Here is a 23,190-nt window from a genome sequence, read left to right as displayed (position 1 = left end):
AACTAATTCACATTGAAGATACTACCTAATTTGTTAAATATTAATAATTAGAAAAATAAAATATTATTTTTCATTCATACTCTTTTTCTACCTAAATAGAACACATTCTTATAATTATTTTGATTTGATAACAAAATATTTATAAAAAATAATATATAATTTAACCAGATGAATTTATCTTTCCTTAATTAATTTTTATTTAATTGAATTGCTTTTTATTTAACTGAATATCTGGCTTACTAATTATCTCTTCTCAGGTACATGATATTTTTCATCAGTGTCTATGAGAAATTATCAGCCAAATATAAACTTCATAAACCACTAACGGAATTCTAAGGTCCTGTGCCTACAGTGTGTTAAAGTTTCTAATTGATGATAGCCATACAAAGATAAATCAGCAATTCCATTTTGTTCATCAGTCTTTCACAAAATTCGTGAAATCTTTGTAAAAAATTAGACGCTGTTAAAATGTATTCTGAATTATATTTAAAGTCTCATCACTAGTAAATAGAGTCAAAAGACCCATTACAACACTTCTGGTCATGAACATTGTTATAATATTTTCAAAATCAATGCTGTTTTTCCTGATTGCCTGATCATTTGATGATCATCTCTAATGTTTAGATTCTCTTCATCGATGTGCCAAATGTATAATATTGAAAACATAAACTCCATAAACCAAACACCTTGCTGTGACCAAATACCCAATGCTTGCATGGGATTCAACCAATTGTTGCTATAGCCTTCTGAATAGCAAATTTCTTGGGATCTATTGTTGAGTCTCCTTAAGTCCTGCTTTCTTTCTGCTCCATGCCAATGACTGAGATCTGATTTTAGGTCCTAACCTCTGTGTTCTGTGATATAACTAATTGGCTGTGAAGATAACTTCATGTTACAAAATTAGTTTATGTGACGTGAGAATCCCAAAATACCTACTACTGTTTCAAAATGTTAGTCTCCAATTGTAACTATTCTTGGTGTCTGTGGAAGCTACGGAAAAAGACAAAATGTGGAAATTCCAGTGAAGGTGTTGTTGACCACAGAAACTGACCACATCACATTTAAGTAGAGAGAGGAATGCTGATGGCGAGATATCAGGAGAGCCGGAGGAATCTGTGCCTCAAGAGCATATAAATGTTCACAATTGACTCTTGTCTGAAAGAGTAATGTCTGCATAACACCAAACTTTGAAAAACAGCATAATTGGTTCTACTCAGAGGTACTTAAATAGCCTCAGAGTAGCACTGAATTTTTAAAAATATAAATATATGTTTATGTATAGTGCAAAAAGGCAATGCAAAATAAGAATATATTTATTTTCTCAAACTACATTTGCTTAAAGAAAATGCACATAATTTTAGAGGCATGTTATCTTTAGAGAATTTTATTCACTTACTTATTGTCTCATACTTGCACAGTTTTCTTCTGAATACCCTTGTTAACACAGTCTGGCAGACATTCAATAGCAAACTGTGTTCCAGGCAATGAATTTATACTGTTGTAACAGGAACAATCTCTTGAATGTTGTAACCCTTTATATATGATAGAAAAATCAATAACATGGATAAATGTGTAACAAACTAGCCTGTGCACCTTTTTGGTGAAGTGAAGCTCAGTGATATGGACTGAAATACATTCTTAAGTAAAATAACTTTATGCTTAAGTGGAATATTATAAAATATATTTATTTACTAACACAGACATCAATGGTGATATTAAAAGAGACTTACATGTATGTATCTTTATATTAAGCTATATATAATTCAAATAATTAATTTGATACTTTTAATGAAAAATTTAACGTAATACAAAGGTATGTCTATTTTGTGATATGCATACATGGATAAATTACTTTAAAATGTTTGGTCTACATTTTTCTGTCAAGTTAGAAAGATTTTATAAGTACGATCATAAGGCAGTTAGATGGAAAACAGCAAATTATTACAGAGAATACTTTTTATTTTACTTTTATCAGCAAGAAACTAGTGGGTTGTGTTAGTAATATTAGACTTTCTTTTTTCCAGGGTATCAACAGTTTCTGTACAGCACAGATTATGACAGCTTCTTCCTTAAGGTGAGATTGGATGTCATTCATGGTAGTTTTCTAAGGGACTACACATTTTTTTAATGTATTATCAAAAATATTTCATAAGTAAAATTGTCCTGGAGTAGCTACACATTCCTAAATGGAAAATATTTTCTCATCAATTTTATGTACATAATTCTATTTCTTAATAGTACTGTTTTCATGACAAACTCTAAACATTTCTTGGACATTTCTGAGTACAAGCCATGTAACTTGATACTTTGATTAAAACTTGGAAATGTGTTAACCATATAAGAAAATCAAGTTAGAGAACAACAGCAAAACATTCTAATACAACTAACACAATTAAGGCATCTCTCAGAGAGTGCACACACTTGTGTAGGTACACACAAACACAGACACACAGACACACACACAGAGGATGGTAATTAATATTTGTAACTTTCTCCTAAAATACAAGTCCATTAGAATCTTACAGTTCTCATAAGCCCTCCAGATTGTTGTGTTAACGAGTAGTTTTGCTCTATCTTCTTTATTATTCCAAGAATTACCAATTTTTATTGTTGTATTATAAGATAGTCATATGAGATTTACTCACACATTTACTCCTGTTTTTACCATTTCTTATTGGGCTTTACACTTTATCTCTCTGCTAAAAGTATATACTTTATCATTTCCTTTACTAAAGAATTGTCAAGTTTTCTTTATCTGAAGGTATTTTTATTTTACTCTTACTCTTGAAAAATAATTTCCCCCATTGTGAATCTAGATTGTCAGTAATTTTGCTTGCACCACTGAATAGTTTATTATATTGCTTCCTGGATTCCATTTATTAATGAAAACTCAATTTTTTTCATTGTAACAACTCAGACAGTTGTTACACCTGTCTGAGTAATTTGCATTTCTTCTTGTTGCTTTTAAAGTCTTCTCTTAATCTTTAGTGATCTGAAACTGGTTGTGATATGACTGGATATGTTATGCATCCCACTTTAGATGTGTTAGCCTTCTTGAAACTGTCAGTAGATGTTTCCAGCAATTCTGGAACTCCTCTGTTAGCATGTCCCTTAATGTAACCTCTTCCATTTCTTTATTTTCCATACCTCTTCCTTTTTTCACATCATTTCATTATTTATTACTTTGAATCTATATCCAGTTCGCTGATCTTATCTGCGTTGGTGATATATTTTCATTTAATCCTTTTTAATATTCTAATTTATATTAGTATATTTTGAAATATTACTTGAGGTTCATGAGGTACATGTGCAGGTCTGTTACATGGGTGAACTGTGTGTCACTGTGGTCTGGTATAGGAATGACCACATTCACTCAGGTAATAAGCATAGTACCTGATGCAGTAGTTTTTTAACCCTCCCTGCCTCCCTCCCACACTCTCTGCTCTAGTAGTCTCTGGTGTCTGTTGCTGATATCTTTATGTCCATGTGTACTCAATGTTTAGTCCCCACTTATAACTGAAAACATGGAGTATTTTGTTTTCTGTTCCTTTGTTAATTCACTTAGGATAATGGCCTCCAGCAGCATCCATGTTGCTGCAACGGATGTGCTTTTGTTTTTCATGGTGACAGAGTATTCCATTTGTGTTAAGAAATTCTGTTTGAGTCTTTTAAAAATTCAGTCATCTGTTTTTTCTTGTTCTTATGTTCAATCCAAGTTTCTATTTTATTTGCGATTCTATTTACACTCTGTTGTTCATGATCAATTACACTCATGGAATATTATTTTCCACGTGTGTGTGTTTTCACTGTTGTTTTAACTATGATTGCACACACATAAAATGTTACTTATGAAAATTCTTTGAGGCGAGACTTGAAGTTCTACTCTCAAATTTTTTTGCTTCTGCCAGTCACTACGGAGCAGTATCAACCCAAGACCAATTTTATACTAACTTCTTTGATTTCGATTTTTGAGCAAACAAATAGCATGAATTCATTCAGATCTCAGATCTTTAATGAGGATTAATGTGTTTTTGTAAGTTCTTCGTTTTGGTTTTATTTTCTCCAGGCAGCACTCAGGAATGAATATTTCTTTTCAGACCCTTTTTCTCCATGACATTTGTTTCTCATTTTATGAGGGATAGCATTTTCTATTATACTTTCCACTTTGGATGGGCCACAAGGTTTATCTCCTGCATTCCGTTCATCATGAAGCAGTCAAAATGTAATCTCAAACATTCTAAAGTTTGGTAGGATTTTTCACACAGGAAGCTAGCTTTGGTGATTACGTCACCTCTCAGGGTTTCTGCTTTTATTGTTATCTTAGTATTTGTAGATTTTTTTCCTTCATGCAAAATCAAAGATTCTTATAATGTACATACACGTGTGTGTATGTAATTTTATTTTAATTGTTTTTTCATCAGTAACTTTACTCTGGTTAGATAGATCCAATATGCAGGTTTGAAGCAGAAAAGTAAATGTTTTTGATTTCTAAAGGTGCTAATATTTGATTCTTTACATTTTGGAGAGAGTCATGAAGAAAAACTTATAGTGATTTCTCTATAAACAACTGCTATACTCAGAATAAAGAAATGTTGCAGAAAAAAAGTTCATCAGTTCTTAAACATTTTGCTTTCAGAATATCAGTTTCTTGAGAATTATTAAGGACTCTAAACGGCTTTGTTTTGAAGATTTTCATCCATTAATATTTGCTGTATTGTAAACTAAAATAGAAATTTTAAAATATTTATTTCCTCTACCACTAAGAATAAACCCATTATCTGTAACAGAAATAGTATATTTTTTATGAAAAATAACTGCATTTTTTAAACAAAACAAAAATTAATGAGAAGTTTAGCACTGCTTTGTATTTTTGCTAATCTCTTTGATGTATGATTCAATAGAAAACTCAATTGAAGACTGCTGCAGTGTTGTACCTGCTTCTGTATCCACTCTGTTTTGATACCAAACATCATGTAGCCTTTGAAAAACTTCCCTGTGTATTGTGATAGAATGAGAATTAAGACAAATAATATCTTAGTATCATTGTGGAAATAGGTTTGATATTGCAGTTGTTTTCAAAAGTTGCTGGGGATCCACAGGAGACCCTAAATCACACTTTGAAAACTACTGACTTAATAGCTTACAACAGTTTGCCCCATGAGTCTATAGGTTGCATGGGTAATTCTACTGAACCTGGTAATTCAATCTGGGCTGGACTTGACTCATCTCACACAGCTTACTAATATGTTTCTAGTCAGCTATTGGGTTGCCTAAAGCTGGCTGCTCTAGAATGATCTTGGCTAAGATGATTAGCACCTCACTCCATATGAACTCTGTACTTCTACCAAACGTGCCTTGCTCTGTTTCTGTGGCAGTCGGGGAAGGGTTTCACAAGGGAGAGTTGAAGTATAAAATCACTCTTCAGTCCTAGGCTTAAAATTGTAGGCTGTCAGTTCTAACGCATTCTTTTGGTGCAAACGTACTAAAAAGTCAGCTTGAACTCATGTCTGGGGAACAGATTTCACTTCTTGATGGGAGAAGTTACAAAGTCATACCAGAAATGGGGTACATACCGAGCATGAACAATACAATACATTTTGTCAATCAGTCTTCCACAGCATCTTATATTCTCAACACAGAAACAAGGTAAACAGTTTTCTTTCCTCATCTTCAAATGATTTAACTCCACCGTGGATACTATAGAAATCTGTAGGGACATGTTAAGAAATAATACTGCTGTCACCTAAAATTCATTAGTTTGGGCTCTACACTGCAAGTGCTCAGGTAAAACCATAACCCTGGATATAACCGGGCCCTGAGAGACAGGATCACACTAATAAAATACATGATAATTTGATACTGATGACAATATCAACATTACTAATTTTTTAACTCACAATAAAAACTATAGATATTACTTGAGATGGAATTTTGTGTGGAAATAATCAGCAAAATCTCTCACTATAGTCAAGTAACACCAAGAATGTTATGAGTATGCTGTCATTATTTCACTTTTACAGAGACAATAAATAAACAAAATACATATTTGAGGATATTTCCTCCTTACACATAGAAAAATATAGAAATCAGACTGTTGTTCTCTGATTATCAAAATAGACAATAGAAAATCAGATAAGTAAAAATTTAATAACATCAAGCTAAGAAAGCTATATTTAATGATAACAATCTGGGGGTTTTGGTTTTGTGTCTTCTCTTTCTAACAGAATGGAAAATGCTTAAAGCATGCATACTACATTTCTCTCCACCTCAAAGATAATCACACCATTAAGAGGAGAAATACCAAAATTTTATAGCTTGGCTCCCTTTCCTCTGGATCAGATGTTACATGTTCCTCAAATGTCTAGGGTCATACAAGTAATGTAAATCAGTGACATAGTTCAGCAGTAAAATGTCCAGTACTTGTGGAGAGAGAGGAATGTAGGCAACTAGGATAAGCCTTCCTGATATAAATAATATTAGCTTTTACTTAGGTCCTGTCAGTCGCTGTAATGTAGGAATGAAAATCCATTATTACTACATATTTTGATTTTAAAAACAAAAGAAGGTTGTCTCAGAAAGATGCCTGACTAGACACACCCAGGAGGAACATCTGCCACCAAGTGACTGGGACATAGGGAAAACTGGTGCACTATGAGCAGATCTTCAGAGGGAAGGCATTGAGGGTGGACAGAGGGAGAACACAGACCCTGGGCTGAAGGAGGAAGAGGCTGGGAACCCTGAACAGGGCTACCTTGCACCATAACTTATTCCTGACCCCTAACAACTCTTGGGGAAGGAGTGAATTGAACAGGTGAGGACCAACCTGCCCTCACCATGAACCTCTGGAATCCTGGCAACCAGAGATACCACAACACCCATGGACACTTGAGCTGACAGGGAAAGCTGTGTAGAGAGTTGATAGGAGCAGGACTCTATCCGGTGCTGAACTCAGGGGGTATGGTGTGGGAACATCTGCAGTAAAACACAGCTAGTTCTGTTCCAGGGCCCCAGCCTGGCAGAGCTCACTTGTAGTGCAATGATGGAGAGTCAACCAAGGTGCTTCCCAGGGGCCCACATCATAGCTCCTTCATCAGCTGACTGTGCCTGACCATCAGAGAGCTCTGGCAGAGCAGCCCCTGGTAACACACACCAGCTCACCTTCCCCTTACCCCAACCACAGCCTCCCCCATGCTGCTTTGCCAGCACTCACTTGCCCACTGTCACTCACCCCACTCTCCTTCCAGTGTGCATGCATGCGAGTGGAACTTGTCTCCCCTCCTCTGCCAGAATATGTGTATGCATGCATCCCCTCACACTACTGCCTGCAGACCAAACATGCACACACAGGCTGGCAGCCACAAACCCACCAGCATCCCAGCCCGACCAATGAACATGTAACCCACCATGCTGCCACTGCTGCTGGCATGTGCAAACAAACATGAATTCTTCTATCACCACTCAGACAAAGCACTTTCGCTGGCACCATCCATTGGATGGTTACGGACTGCTGTCTGGAAACAGCTCAGTCTCTCCAGCACCACAGATCCCTAACCTTGAGGGGCCAGAGAACAAAGCTGGGAGCCTGGTATCATTCCCTCAAAGTTAGAACACACAGCTCAAGAGTGCTGAACTAAACCTTAGACCCCTAAAATCTTCCAGAAAGAAATCCAGTCAACTGAAACCACCTTAGACCACAATCAAACCCTCAAGGGCATCAAACAAGATAAAAACAAAACCCTTTCAAAGGATAGCAACTCCTAAGATTGGAGGAATATCAGCCCACACAGATGAGAAAAAAACAGAGAAAGAACTCTAGCAACTCAAAAAACTAAAGTGTCCTCTCACCTCAAAATGACCCACACTGGTTCCCCAGCAATGATTCTTAACAAGGCTGAAATGGCTGAAATGATAAAAATAGAATTCAGATCATGAACAGGAAAGAAGTTTCAGGAGAAAGTCAAAACCCAATTCAAGTATTCTAAGAGATGCAAAAATGTAAAGAGACCAAATTTATTGACTCATTGACATCCCTGAAAGAGAGGGAGAGAAAGCAAACAACTTGAAAACCATATTGGAGGATGTGATGGTTAATATCGAGTGTCTACTAGATTTGATTGAAGGATATAAAGTATTGTTCCTGTGTGTGTCTGTGAGGGTGATGCCAAATGAGATTAATATTTGAGTCAGTGGACCGAGAAAGGCAGACCCATTCTCAATCTGGGTGGGCACAATCTAATCAGTTGCCAATGTGGCTAGAATAAAAGCAGGTAGAAGAATGTGGAAGGACTAGACTGGCTGAGTCTTCTGACATCCTTCTTTTACCTCTGCTGGATGCTTCCTGCCCTTGAACATTGGACTCCAAGTTCTTCAGCTTTTACACTCTTGGGCCTACACCAATGGTTTGCCAGGGGCTCTCAGGCCTTCTACCACAGACTGAAGGCTACACTGTTTTCCTATTTTTGAGGTTTTGAAATTGGACTGACTTGCTCCTCAGCTTGCAGATGACTTATTGTGAGACTTCGCCTTGTGATTGTGTAAGTCAAAATTCCTTAATAAATTCCCTTTTATATATACATTAATCATATTAGTACTTTCTCTCTAGGGAACCATGACTAATACAGATTATATCACCCATGAAAATTTCCCCAACTTCACTAGAGAGGACACACTATTCAAATTCAGAAAATGCAGAGAACCCTTGTGAGATACTACATAAGATGACCATCCCCAAGACTCATAGTCATTAGATTCTCTAAGATTGAAATGAAAGAAAAAAAGGTTAAATGAACCTAAAGAGAAGGTCACTTGCAATGGGAACACCATAAGGCTAACAGCACACTTTTTGACAGAAACCCTATAAGCCAGAAAATGTCAGGGGCCTATATTCAGCATTATTTTATATATATATTTAAGATGGAGTCTCTCTCTGTATCCCAGGCTGGAGTGCAGTGGCATGATCTCGGCTCACTGCAAGCTCTGCCTTCTGGGTTCACACAATTCTCCTGCCTCAGCCTCCCAAGTAGCTGTGACTACAGACACCTGCCACCATGCCTGGCTAATTCTTTGTAGTTTTTTAGTAGAGATGGGGTTTCACCATGTTAGCCAGGATGGTTTCGATCTCCTAACCCTGTGATCTGCCCACCTCAGCCTCCCATTCAGCATGCTTAATGAAATTCCAAAAAAGAATTTTGTATCTAGCTAAACTTAGCTTCATAAGCAAAGGACATGTAAGATTCTTTCCAGACAAGCAAATGCTTTGGGAATTCCTTGCATTGGACCTGTCTTACAAGAGGTCCTGAAGGTAGTGCCAAATATGGATAAGAAAGACTGCAACCAGATACAACAAAAACATATTTAACTACAGAAACCATTGACACTATAAAGCAACTACACAAACAAGTTTGCATAAAAGCAAGCTAACAACACAATGACAGGATCAAATCTGCACATATCAGTATTAACCTTGAATGTAACCAGGCTAAAGGCCTGAATTAAAAGGCACAAAGTGGCAAGTTGGATAAAGAAGCGAGACCCAATGATATGCTGTCTTCAAGAAACCTGTCTCACATACAATGTCATCCCTAGGCTTAAAGTTAATGGATGGAGAAAAATCTGCCAAGGAAATGAAAACAAAAAAGCAGACGTTGCTATTCTAATTCCAGACAAAACAGGCCTTAAACCAAAAAAGTTCAAAAAGGCAAAGAAGTATATTACATAATGGTAGAGGAATTAATTCAACAAGAAAACCTAATTATCCTGAAAATATATACACCCAACACAGGAGCACTCAGATTCATAAAGCAAGTGCTTAGAGACCTATGAAGAGAGTAATATAGCCACACAATAACAGTGGGAGGTTTCAACACCCCATTGAGCACATTAGAGAGATCATCGGAGCAGAAAACTAACGAAGACATTCAGGACCTGAGCTCAACCAAATGGACCTAATAGACACCTACAGAAATCTCCACCCAAAAACAACAGAATATACATTCTTTTCATGTGCACTGGCATATACTCTGAAATTGACTGCACAATTGGCCATAAAGCAATCCTCAGGAAAGTCTAAAAAGTAAAATCATGCTAACCACAGAATCAGACCACAGCACTATAAGAATTTAAGTCAATACTAAGAAAATCACTCAAAACTATATAATTACATGGCAATTAAACAACCTACTCCTGAATGACTTGTGGGTAAACAGTGAGATTAAGGCAGAAATCAATAAATTCTTTGAAACTTATGAGAACAAAGATACAACATACCAGAATCTCTGGGACAAAGCAGAAATAATGTTAAGAGGGAAACTTATGATGCTAAACACCCACATCAAAAATTACAAAGATTTAAAATTAATAACATAACATCAGACCTAGTGGGACTGCAGAAACAACAGCAAAGTATCTCAACTACAAAGCTAGGAGAAGACAAAAAATAACCAAAATCAGAACTGAAAGAAATGGGGACACACAAACCTTTAAAAAAAAAAAAAAAAAACTGAATGTCACCGATCTCAAAGACCAAAGGTAGATAAATCCACAAAGAAGGGGAAAAACCAGTGCAAAAAGGTTGAAAATTCCAAAAACCAGGACTCCTCTTTTATTTCAAAGGATCACAACTCCTTGCTAGCAAGGGAACAAAATTGGATGGAGAATGAGTTTGATGAATTAACAGAAGTAGACTTCAGAAGGTGAGTAATAACAAACTCCTCTGAGCTAAAGGAGCATGTTCTAATCAACTGCAAGAAAGCTAAGTGCCTTGAAAAAAGGTTAGATGAATTGTTAACTAGACTAACCAGTTTAGAGAAGAACATAAAAGACTTAATGGAGCTGAAAAACACAGCACGAGAACTTTGTGAAGCATACAAAGTTATCAGTAGCTGAACAGATCAAGTGGAAGAAAGGATATCAGAGATTAAAGATCAACTCAATAAAATAAAGTGAGAAGACAAGATCAGAGAAAAAAGAGTGAAAAGAAACAAACAAAACCTCTGAGAAATGTGGGACTATGTGAAAATACCAAATCTACATTTGATTGGTGTACCTGAAAGTGACAGGGAGAATGGAACAAAGTTGGAAAACACTCTTCAGGATATTATCCAGAACTTCTCCAACTTAGCAAGGCAGCCCAAAATTCCAATTTGGGAAATACAGAGAACGTCATAAAGATATTCCTCGAGAAGAGCAACTCCAAGACACATAATCATCAAATTCACCAAGGTTGAAATGAAGGAAAAAATGTTAAGGAAGCCAGAGAGAAAGGTTGGGTTACCCACAAAGGGAAGCCCATCAGACTAACAGTGGATCTCTCTGCAGAAATCCTACAACGTAGAAGAAAGTGGGACCAATATTCAATATGCTTAAAGAAAAGAATTTTCAATCCAGAATTTTATATCCACCCAAACTAAGCGAAGGAGAAAAGAAAATCTTTTACAGACAAGCAAATGCTGAGAGATTTTCTCACCACCAGGCCTGCCTTACAAGAGCTCCTGAAGGAAGCATTAAATATGGAAAGGATCAACTGATACCAGCTACTGCAAAACCATACCAAACTGTAAAGACCATCAACATTATGAAGAAAATGCATCAACTAATGGGCAAAATAACCAGCTAGCATTATAATGGCATGAACAAACTCACATAACAATATTAACCTTTAATGTAAATGGGCTAAATGCCACAATTAAAAGACAAAGACTTGCAAATTGGATAAAGTCAAGACCCATTGGTGTGCTGTACTCAGGAGACCATCTCACATGCAAAGACACACATAGGCTCAAAATAAAGGGATGGAGGAATATTTACCAAGCAAATGGAAAGAAAAAAAAAAGAGTTGAAATCATAGTCTCGATAAAACAGACTTTAAGCCAACAGAGATCAAAAGAGGCAAAGAAGGGCATTACATAATGGTAAAGGGAATTGATGCAACAAGAAGAGCTAAGTATCCTAAATATATATGCACCCAACACAGGAGCACAGAGATTCATAAAACAAGTTTTTAGAGACCTACAAAGAGATATAGTTTTGGGGAAAAGGCTGAGGCAGGGCTTGCATGTCTGACATAATGTCCAGGGCTCAGGACATAAAACCCCTTGTGACCTCTGGAATGAGTCTAGACTTGCTGACTCCTTGCTTCTAGCTTAAACTAGAAGAACATGCTCCCCATTATCTCAAGTAGCAGAATATGTTCCATATGCTTCAAAGGAAATGCTAAACCATCACAGCTGTAGATCATATGCTTGCCCTTTTGACCCCCACATTCTCACTACCTATTTCTTTGTTTGATCACCAATAAAAAGTGTGGACTTCCATAACTCAGGGCCTTCACAGCCTGCATACTTACATTGGCCCCCTGGACCCACTTTCTCTCTCAAACTGTCATTTCAAATTCCTTTGACTCCACCAGACTTTGTCACCCCCACGACCTGGTGTCGGGTCTGATCACCCCAACACTTAGACTCCCACATAATAATAGTGGAAGACTTTAATACCCCCCTGTTAATATTAGACAGATCAACAAAACAGAAAATTAACAAGGATATCCAGGACTTGAAATCTTCTCTGGACCAAGCAGATCTAATATACATCTACAGAACTCTCCACCCCAAATCAACGGAATATACATTCTTCTCAGCACCACATCCCACATATTCTAAAATTGACCAAATAATTGGAAGTAAAACACTCCTAAGCAAATACAAAAGAAGGGAAATAATAACAAGCACTCTCTCAGACCACAGTGCAATCAAATTATAACTCAGTATTAAGAAACTCACTCAAAACCGCACAACTGCATGGAAACTGAACAACATGCTCTCGAATGACTACTGGGTAAATAATGAAATGAAGGTAGAAATAAAGGTGTTCTTTGAAACCAATGAGAACAAAGACAGAACACACTAGAATCCCTGGGACACATTTAAAGCAGTGTATAGAGGGAAATTTATAGCAGTAGATGCCAAACAGAGAAAGCAAGAAAGATCTAAAATTGACACCCTAACATTACCTTTAAAAGAACTAGAGGAGCAGGAGAAAACAAATTCAAAAGATAGCATAAGGCAAAAAAATAACTAAGATCAGAGCAGAACTGAAGGAGATAGAAACACAGAAAACTCTTCGAAAAAAATCAATGAATCCAGGAGCTTGATTTTTTAAAAGATCAGCAAAATAGATAGACTGCTAGCCAGACTAATATAGAAGAAAAGAGACAAGAATCAAATAGATGCAATAAAAAATGATCAAGAGAATATCACCACTGATCTCACAGAAATACAAACTACCATTAGAAAATACTATAAACACCTATAGACAAATAAACCAGAAAACCAGAATAAATGGATAAATTCCTGGACACATATACCCTCCCAATACTAAACCGGGAAGAAGTTGAATGAATAGACCAATAACAAGTTCTGAAATTGAGGCAGTAATTAATAGCCTACCAACCAAAAAATGTCCAGGACTAGATAGATTCACAGCCAAATTCTACGAGAGTCACAAAGAGAAGCCTGTACCATTCCTTCTGAAACTATTCCAAACAACAGAAAAAGAGGGACTCCTCCCTAACTCATTTTATGAGGCCAGGGTCATCCTAATACCAAAACCTGGCAGAGACAAAACAAATAAAGAAAATTTCAGGCCAGTATCACTGATGAACATTGATGCAAAAATCAATAAAATACTGGAAACCAAATCCAGCAGCACATCAAAAAACTTATCCACCACAATCAAGTTGGTTTCATCCTGGAGATGCAAGGCTATTTCAAAATGTTTATGCAAATCAATAAACATAATCTATCACATAAACAGAATCAATGACAAAAAAACACAAGATTATATCAATAGATGAGGAAAGGCCTTTGTCCAAACTCAACAGTCATGCTGAAAACTCTCAATAAACTAGGTATTTATTGAATGTATCTCAAAATAGTAAGAGCTATTTGTGACAAACCCGCAGCCAATATCATACTGAATGGGCAAAAACTGGAAGCATTCCCTTTGAAAACCGGCACAAGACACGGACGCCCTCTCTCACCACCCCTATTCAACCTAGTATTGGAAGTTCTGGCTAGGGCAATCAGGCAAGAGAAAGAAATAAAGGGTATTCAATTAGGAAAAGAGGAGGTCAAATTGTCTCTGTTTGCAGATGACATGATTGTATATTTAGAAACCCCACCGTCTCAACCCAAAATCTCCTTAAGCTGATAAGCAACTTCAGCAAAGTCTCAGGATACAAAATCAATGTGCAAAAATTACTAGCATTCCTATACACCAATAACAGACAAACAGTGAGCAAAATCATGAGTGAACTCCCATTCACAATTGCTGTGAAGAGAATAAAATACCTAGGAACACAACTTAAAAGGGATGTGGAGCCAAATCATGAATGAACTCCCATTCATAATTGCTTCAAAGAGAATAAAATATCTGGGAATCCAACTTACAAGCGATGTGAAGGATCTCTTCAAGAAGAACTATAAACCACTGCTCAGTGAAGTAAAAGAGAACACAAACACATGGAAGAACATACCATGCTCATGGATAGGAAGAATCAATATTGTGAAAATGGCCACACTGCCCAAGGTAATTTATACATTCAATGCCATCCCCATTAAGCTACCAATGACTTTCTTCACAGAATTGTAAAAACTGCTTTAAAGTTCATATGGAACCGAAAAAGAGCCTACATTGCCAAGACAATCCTAAGCCAAAGAGCTGGAGACATCATGCTACCTGATTCAAACTATACTACAAGGCTACAGTAACCAAAATAGCATGGTACTGGTACCAAAACAGAGCTATAGACCAATGGAACAGAACAGAGCCCTCAGAAATAATACCACACATCTACAGCCATCCGATCTTTGACAAACTTGACAAAAACAAGAAATGGGGAAAGGATTCCTCATTTAATAAATGGTGCTGGGAAAATTGGCTAGTCATAAGTGGAAAGCAAAAATTGGATCCTTTCCTTACTCCTTATACAAAAGTTAATTCAAGATGGATTAGAGACTTAAATGTTAGACCTAAAACCATAAAAACCCTAGAAGAAAACCTAGGCAATACCATTCAGGACATAGGCATGGGCAAGGACTTCATGTCTAAAACACCAAAAGCAATGGCAACAAAAGCCAAAATTGACAGATGGGATCTAATTAAACTAAAGAGCTTCTGCACAGCAAAAGAAACTACCATCAGAGTGAACAGGCAGCCTACAGAATGGGGGAAAATGTTTGCAATCTACTCATCTGACAAAGGGCTAATATCCAGAACTTACAAAGAACTCAAACAAATTTACAAGAAAGAAAACAACCCTATCAAAAGTGGGCAAAGGATATGAACAGATACTTCTCAAAAGAAGACATTTATGCAGCCAACAGACACATGAAAAAATGCTCATCATCACTGGTCATTAGAGAAATGCAAAGCAAAACCACAATGAGATACCAAGATGCCATTTCATGCTAGTTAGAATGGTGATCATTAAAAAGTCAGGAAGCAACAGATGCTGAAGAGGATGTGGAGAAATAGAAATGTTGCTACACTGTTGGTAGGAGTGTAAATTAGTTCAACTATTGTGGAAGAGACGGTGGAAATTTCCGAAGGCTCTAGAACTAGAAATACTGTTGGTGGGATTGTAAACTAGTTCAACCATTATGGAAAACATTATGACGATTCCTCAAGGATCTAGAACTAGATGTACCATATGACCCAGCAATCCCATTACTGGGTATATACCCAAAGGGTTATAAATCATTGTACTATGAAGACACATGCACTCGTATGTTTACTGTGGCATTGTTCACAATAGCAAGGACTTGGAACCAACCCAAATGCCCACCAATGATAGACTAGATGAAGAAAATGTGTCACCTATACACCATGGAATACTATGGAGTCATAAAAAAGGATGAGTTCAGGTTCTTTGTAGGTACATGGATGAAGCTGGAAAACATCATTCTCAGCAAACTAACGCAAGAACAGAAAACCATGCACCATATGTTCTCACACAAAAGTGGGAGTTGAACAATGAGAACACATGGACACAGGATGGGAAGCATCACACACTGGGGCCTGTTGGGGTGTCAGGGGCTAGGGTAGGGATAGTATTAGGAGAAATACCTAATGTAGATGACAGGTTTATGGGTGTAGCAAACCCCTATGGCATATGTATACCACTGTAATGGACCTGCATTTTCTGCACATGTACTCCAGAACTTAAAGTATAATTAAAAAAAAAATTTAAAACAACAACAACAAAAACCCCTCAAGACTACTATGCACATTTCTATGCACACAAGGTAGAAAATCTGGGGAAAAAAAATAGATCAGTTCTGAAAGACATAACCTCCCAAATTGAACCAGAAAGAAAATGAATACCTGGAGACCAATAATGACTTCCAATATGGGATAAGTAATAAAAAGTCTATAAATCAGAAAATCCATGACTAGATGGATTCACAGCCAAATTCTACCAATGTATAAAGAAGAGTGGGTATTATTCCTTCTGAAACTGTTCCAAAAATTTGAAGAGAAGGGACTCCTTCCTAGCTCATTCTAGGAGGCTAGCATCGTCCTGATATTGAAACCTGGCAGAGACGCAACGAAAACAGAAAACTTCATGGCAATATCCTTGGTAAACACAGATGCAAAAATCCACATCAAAATACTAGCAAACTGAATCCAGCAGCAGGTCTAAGGCTAATCCACCATTATCAATCAGGATTCATCCCTGGGATGCAAGGTTGGTTCAACATATGCAAATCAATAAATGTGATTTGTCATATAAACAGAACTAAAAACAAAAACACATGATCATCTCACCAGATACAGAAAAAAAATTCAACAAAATTCAGTATCCCTTAATATTAAAAATATTACATATTGAAGGAATATGTTAAAAAAATAAGAGCCATCAAAAATTAAAATAAAAGCCCACAGCCAACATCATAATGATAAAAGCCCACAGCCAACATCATACTGAAAGGGCAAGAGTTGGAAGCTTTTGGGAACTGGAACAAGAAAAGGATACCTTCTTTTACCACTCCTATTCAACATGGTACTGCAAGTATTAGCCAGAGTAATCAGGCAAAAGAAAGAAATAAAAGGCATAAGAATTGAAAGAGAGGAAGTCAAACTATCGCTTTTTGCAGAGAATATGATTTTATACCTAGAAAACCCCTTAGCCTCTTCCCTAAAACTCTTTGATCTGATAAACAACTTCAGCAAAGTTTCAGGATACGAAACAAATGTAGCAAAATCAGTAGCATTTCTATACAACAACAACATCCAAGCTGAGAGCCAAATCACGAATGCAATCCCATTTACAACAGCCACAAAAAGAAAAAAAATACCCAGAAACACAGCTAACTAGGGAAGTGACTTTCACAGCAATAGATAAAATACTGCTCTAAGAAATCAAAGACAATATAAACAAATGGAAAAACATTCCATGCTCATAAATAGAAAGAATTGATATTTTAAAATCGCCATACTGCCCAAAGTAATCTAAAGATTCAACTGTCTAACTACCAATGGCATTCTCTACAAAACTAGGGGAAAAAAACTATTTGAAAAGCCATATGAAATAAAAAAAGAGTCTGAATAGCCCAGGCAATCCTAAGCAAAAAGAACAAAGGTGGAGGCATCACATTACCCAACTTAAACTATACTACAGGGATACAGCAACCAGAACAGCATGGTTCTGGTACAAAAACAGACACATAGACCAAGGAACAGAATAGAGATTCCAGAAATAATGCTGTGTAGCTAAAACCATCTGACCTTGAACAAAGTCTACAAAAGCAAGCTATGGAGAAAGGACTCCCTATTCAACAAATGGTTCTGGGATAGCTAGCTAGCCATATGCCAAAAACTAAATATAGACACCATATGCAAAAATCAACTCAAGATGATTTAAAGACTTAAATGTTAAACTTAAAAACGATATAACTGTAGAAGATAACCTAGGAAATACCATTCTGGACATAGGACCTGGCAAAGATTTCATGACAAAGATGCTAAAAACAATTGCAACAAAAACAAAAACTGACAAATTGGACCTAACTATACTGAAAAGCTTCTGCACAGTGAAAGAAACTATCAACAAAGTTAAACAAACAACCAAAAATAGTAGAAAATATTTGCATACTATGCATCTAGCAAAAGTCTAATATCCAGAATCTATAAGGAACTTAAACAAATTAATAAGCAAAAACAAACAACTCCATTATTTAGTGGGCAAAGGACACAGACACTTTTCAAAAGAAGACAGACACACGGCCAACAGACATATGAAAAACTGCTCAACATTACTAATAATTAGAGAAATGCAAATCAACCTCACAATGAGATACCAACTCACGCCAGTCATAATGGCTACTATTAAAAAGTCAAAAAATGACAGATGCTGGCAAGGTTGCAGAGAAAAGGTAACGCTTGTATACTGTTGGCAAATGTAAATTAGTTCAGTCATTGTGGAAAGCAGTGTGGTGATTTCTCAAATATCTCAAAATGGTAATTCTACCGTTCAACCCAGCAATCCTATTATTTGGTATATACTCAAAGGAAAATAAATCATTCTACCATAAAAACACAGATACGGCACTATTCTCAAAAGGAAAGACATGGAATAAATCTAAATGTCCATCAATGGTAGAATACATAAAGAACCTTACACAGCCATAAAGAATGAGTTTATGTCCTTTGCAGCAACACAGATGGAGATGGAGTCTATTATCCTAAGTGAACCAACACAAGAACAGAAAACCAAATACCACCTGCTCTCACTTGTAAGTGGGAATTAAACATTTAGCACATATGGACACAGATAAGAGAACAACAGAAACTAGGGCCCACTTGAGGTGTAGGATAAGAGAAGGGTGAGGATCAAACAACTACCTATCAGGTGCTATGCATATTACCTGGGTAATGAAATAATCTCTACACTAAACTCCAGTGACACACAATTAACCTATAAGACAAACTTGCACATGCACCCCTGAACCTAAGATAAAAGTTAACAAGTAAGTATATAAATAAATAATATGGAATAAAGTAAAAACACAAGAGAAATCCAGATACTTATCTGAAATTGCTCCATTTTTGCATATTAATGCTGCTAGAATGTTGATTTCCCTTCTGGTTGCTATTTTTTATGAACCTTACATCATTGAGCATTGCAGGTGTTGCAATAAAATTCCTATTTTTCAGGTCTTTTTCCAACTGATATATTGCTTTGTTATTGATGTTAATATATTCATGCATATTCATAATCTAGTCTGACTCTTTAAATATTTAGGTAATATTTTGCTTTCATGCATTAAAGTGTAAGAACAACGTAAGCAAATTTAACTGAAATAAATACCACTATAAAAGGTCAGCAAAACCAGATTAAAAAAATGCAGCAAAGACAGAAATAATGTTTTATATAAATTTCTATGCACACCATTTTGTCCGTCATTTCACTTGGTTTATCCCACTGTGACCCTGAAAATTAAATGTTGGATGTGAATCTACTATTCACTCAGTTATTTTTGGTTCCTACTTAACCTCTTAACACACTGTGATTCTAGTGCTTAAGATGCATATATTTCATACATGATGTTGCAACCCGAGTTGACTTTTTTAGAAAAAAACACAATTATTCATAATGTGAAGAGAACCACTGACTATGATAGATTTAATTTGAGAAAGAATGTCAATATTAAGTGTGGCACCAACATGCTATTACTCCCATATTTGATTATACATGTTTTATGCTTTTGTTGGTGACTAAATGTAATGGTTACAAGAAACACTATTACCGTAGACTCTTAAGTAAAATGTTGCATTCTTTCAAATATACTACATCAAACTTCAAGAAACCTCTGGCTAGTTTTTGTCCTATCAATAACAAATTAAATTGGTCACTTGGATTATTTTGGCATTGAACTTTTCTTCTGCATAAAGTTGTAATTGAACTAATAATCTTTACTTTTTTTCTGGCTTGAGTATCCTGTGATAATCAGTTTTAGCCCATTTCTCATAATTTAATAAAATATGCTTTGAACTACTGAGTAAATGACAAACATTTCCTTCTGGATTAGAATATAAGTAATATTCCATTGTGAAACAATGCATAAATATTTATAACATCTAATCAAATTTCAATCTTGCCTCTTTAACCTTGTTTTAAAAAGCCCCAATCCAATGTTTTACAACTAACAGATTTCTCAACAAGTGCTTGATACCAGTAAACCTTTTCACTGTTTATTATTGTTGGTCTTTAGTACAAGTGTACCAGTGAACCTTTTCATTTAATGTGTTTTATCTCATGTAACAGTCTGTAAATGTAGTCATACTCATTAATATTAAGTCATAGTATAGACGTCATCTCATATTTAGTCTATAAAGTGAAGAATTCTGGCATAGACTGTCATCTTTTCAATTCCACAATCATATTGATTTCAACTCCAGTGTCATTCTATACACATAAACATCATACAAATTGTTCACATGAATTTTTTTAACCAGTTGTCATGAGATTCCAAGATGTACAAACCTAAGTACAAATTTTATTCTGTGACTTAACAGATGTATCTACGTTGGAAAATTATTTCAATCTCTGAGACACCTGTGTCTCTCTTGTAAAATGGCACAACTCACACCTACTGCCATCTCTTTTCTTCCTTCATTTGTAAGTCTTTGTCATGAAATATGGTATTTCCAATACAGGGAAAAAAATGTGCTTGATGTAATTTTTACCTGATTTTTAATGTGCTCTTTTTGATAGGCACAACAAACATTTGTCCAAGTCAATTGCTACTTCTTGTTAAGAAACTTAATGTTTATTATTAAATGTTTCTATACTGTTTCTCCAAATATGGTTTTATGTAATAAAATTAATCCCCAGACACTTTCTCATCTGTAATAATTATACATTCACAGTTGTTTTTAATGTTCTTGAATTACACACATTCATCAATGAATAAAAAGAAAACCCTGAGAGGATCGAATTGCAATACATCTATCCTGTAAAGTTCCTCATTAGGTATAAATAAAGTGTCATCACTCACATCATGGGCAACAGTATTAAATTAGAAGAGTGGCTCCCTCCTTGCTGAAGAAAATGAAAATAGAGAAAATAATAAATTAATTTATAATGGTCAAGAAATATTTAAGCGGGTTCTCCTCTCTACTTTTTTGGGGAGATCCAGCCTCCTGACATTTTCTTTAAGGCAGAAAATTGTGATTAAGGAAAGAAGCTGAAAGGAAAGTTTGTATTCTCATTCTTACACGGTGAAAGATTTTACTCTGCTGGTTTTCAGCAAGTTAGATCTCTGTCCAACCAGTTTAAATAAGTTTATATGTATTTAAATGTACTATTTAAAAAGCATACTAAAGTCAGTAGGGTATCAGCAACCTTTCTGTTATAGTTTTTTTCATAAGTGAGAGCAGATCCAGCCCTACACTCAAATTGGCTGCACACTGATCTTTAGTACTTCTTTCTTTCCCATGACTCGTTCTAGATTTCGACTCTGTCCTTTTTGATCCAATATTGACATATAACAAGTTTTTAATGAAAATTAGAAGCATGTAAACATCTTACACAGAGCCTGACACATACTGAAAGTTAAATATGCTGGTTATATATGTAATACTGGAGATCATCAGGCTTTACTGCTTATACTATTGTCCGTTAAATAGCATCAGGCATTTACTATATTTTGTCTTTAATCATTTCAGTCTTTTATAAATGTCAGCCATAAGACCATCTCGATAATAAATACTGCAAACAATAATTAGAAAATAGAAAAGACAGTGCATACTACCCCAGTTTGAATGATAAAACAATAAAATAGTAAGCATAATAATTACATGTACAGTGAAAATATAGATAATTGGAATATGTAATGTGAGATTTTATATCATTTCTTAGTTATAATATGGATTTCCCCCACTTATTTTCTTTCTCAGTGCTTTTGTTTTAATAAGGTAATCCTATGCCCAATATTTATAATCTCTAGGAACTAGGATCAAAACCTAACCTGTATTTTTCCATACAACATAGCTGACGGAATGGCAACATAGTGTCTTACTAACAGAAACAATTTCCTTGACGTTCTATTAAAGGTTTCTCAAATTTTAATTAAAGAGATGGCTCGGTCTGTGTTCTCAAATGGTAAAATCTATCAATTAAAATTCTAATCAAAACTGTTAGGGAACATTTCTGAGGTATACCTGGGCCTAATTTCTTGCTTTCAGTGAGCCCAGAGTTTACCAGGGAATAAAAAGTTGTGTACAGAAATAAGGGTAAGAAAGTGTTAAAGGTGATGTGATGAACAAGCTGCAAGTTAGATACCAGACCCCAAAGAAGTACTGATCACTTCTTACCTATAGGAGAGAAATCGGCAGTACTTCATAGTGAGAGCATCACTTGCCCTGTCACAATGAGGAGTTCAGGGTATGTCAGCAGACAAAGATCATGGTGTTGCAATGGAATGCTGCCAATTACTAGGGCAAGAGAAGGTAATAGGAGCTTTTAATAACAATGAAAAAGATGTTGCACTTTTTGCCATCAGCAGATGGAATCTTGGAATGTCTCATGCTTGGGAAGGACATGGTCAGATTTGTTTTAAGAAAGACTGTGCAGAGAAGTGTGGCAAAGGGATCCAGAAGATGCAAGGTATTATTTAGAAAAGGGAGTTGATGGAAGATTTAACAGCATGTGTTTGATAATTTTTTGACTGATGCCCTTGATTTTCAAAGGCTGGGAAATGTATACAACGTAGGTCAATGGAAAATGTATAAAATACAATATGATGTTGATGATAAGCTATTATGATCTATAATATCTTTACTGATGATAAATAATTACTGTATATATAAAATATTTTTTCTAGGAAAAGTGAAATGATTATGGATCATCACTGTTATTTCAACGATAAATTTAGCAAAGTGAAGTGAACTTTAGAAATTAGTCAGATCTCTGGAAAATTATAGTAAAAGCTATAATGAGGGCCATGGGGCATTGAAAGCTTTTGAACTATTTGATAAACCGTGAAATATTAAATTATGCTTAACATACTTCAGCATTACCTGTATTCACATAAACTCCAAAATGTGTCTTTTTTTATTTTTTTAATTTTTATTTTTATTATACTTTAAGTTCTAGGGTACATGTGCATAACGTGCAGGTTTGTTACATAT

The 23,190-nt window shown here is 35.7% G+C and overlaps 1 protein-coding gene across 6 annotated transcripts in view; it reads left to right on the top strand.

Annotated features, from left to right (window-relative positions):
- The window catches only part of MGAT4C (MGAT4 family member C), an 836,191-nt gene that overhangs the window by 751,034 nt on the left and 61,967 nt on the right, over positions 1 to 23,190 (top strand). For 5 of the 6 annotated variants that reach the window (XM_023204787.2, XM_026454597.1, XM_023204742.1 and 2 more), the window contains one exon: positions 2,025 to 2,074. Coding sequence is in view for 1 of the 6 variants with exons in the window: in XM_023204590.1 (XP_023060358.1) it covers positions 22,586 to 22,666 (81 nt within the window). In the remaining 5 variants the exon portion in view is untranslated. Of the gene's footprint in view, positions 1 to 2,024; positions 2,075 to 22,565; positions 22,667 to 23,190 lie in introns of all 6 variants that reach the window. The other variant, XM_023204590.1, reaches the window with a different exon arrangement.

The sequence above is a fragment of the Piliocolobus tephrosceles genome, chromosome 10, assembly GCF_002776525.5.
Source record: "Piliocolobus tephrosceles isolate RC106 chromosome 10, ASM277652v3, whole genome shotgun sequence".
NCBI classification, from domain to species: Eukaryota; Metazoa; Chordata; class Mammalia; order Primates; family Cercopithecidae; genus Piliocolobus; species Piliocolobus tephrosceles.
This window is presented reverse-complemented; position numbering and strand designations above follow the sequence as displayed.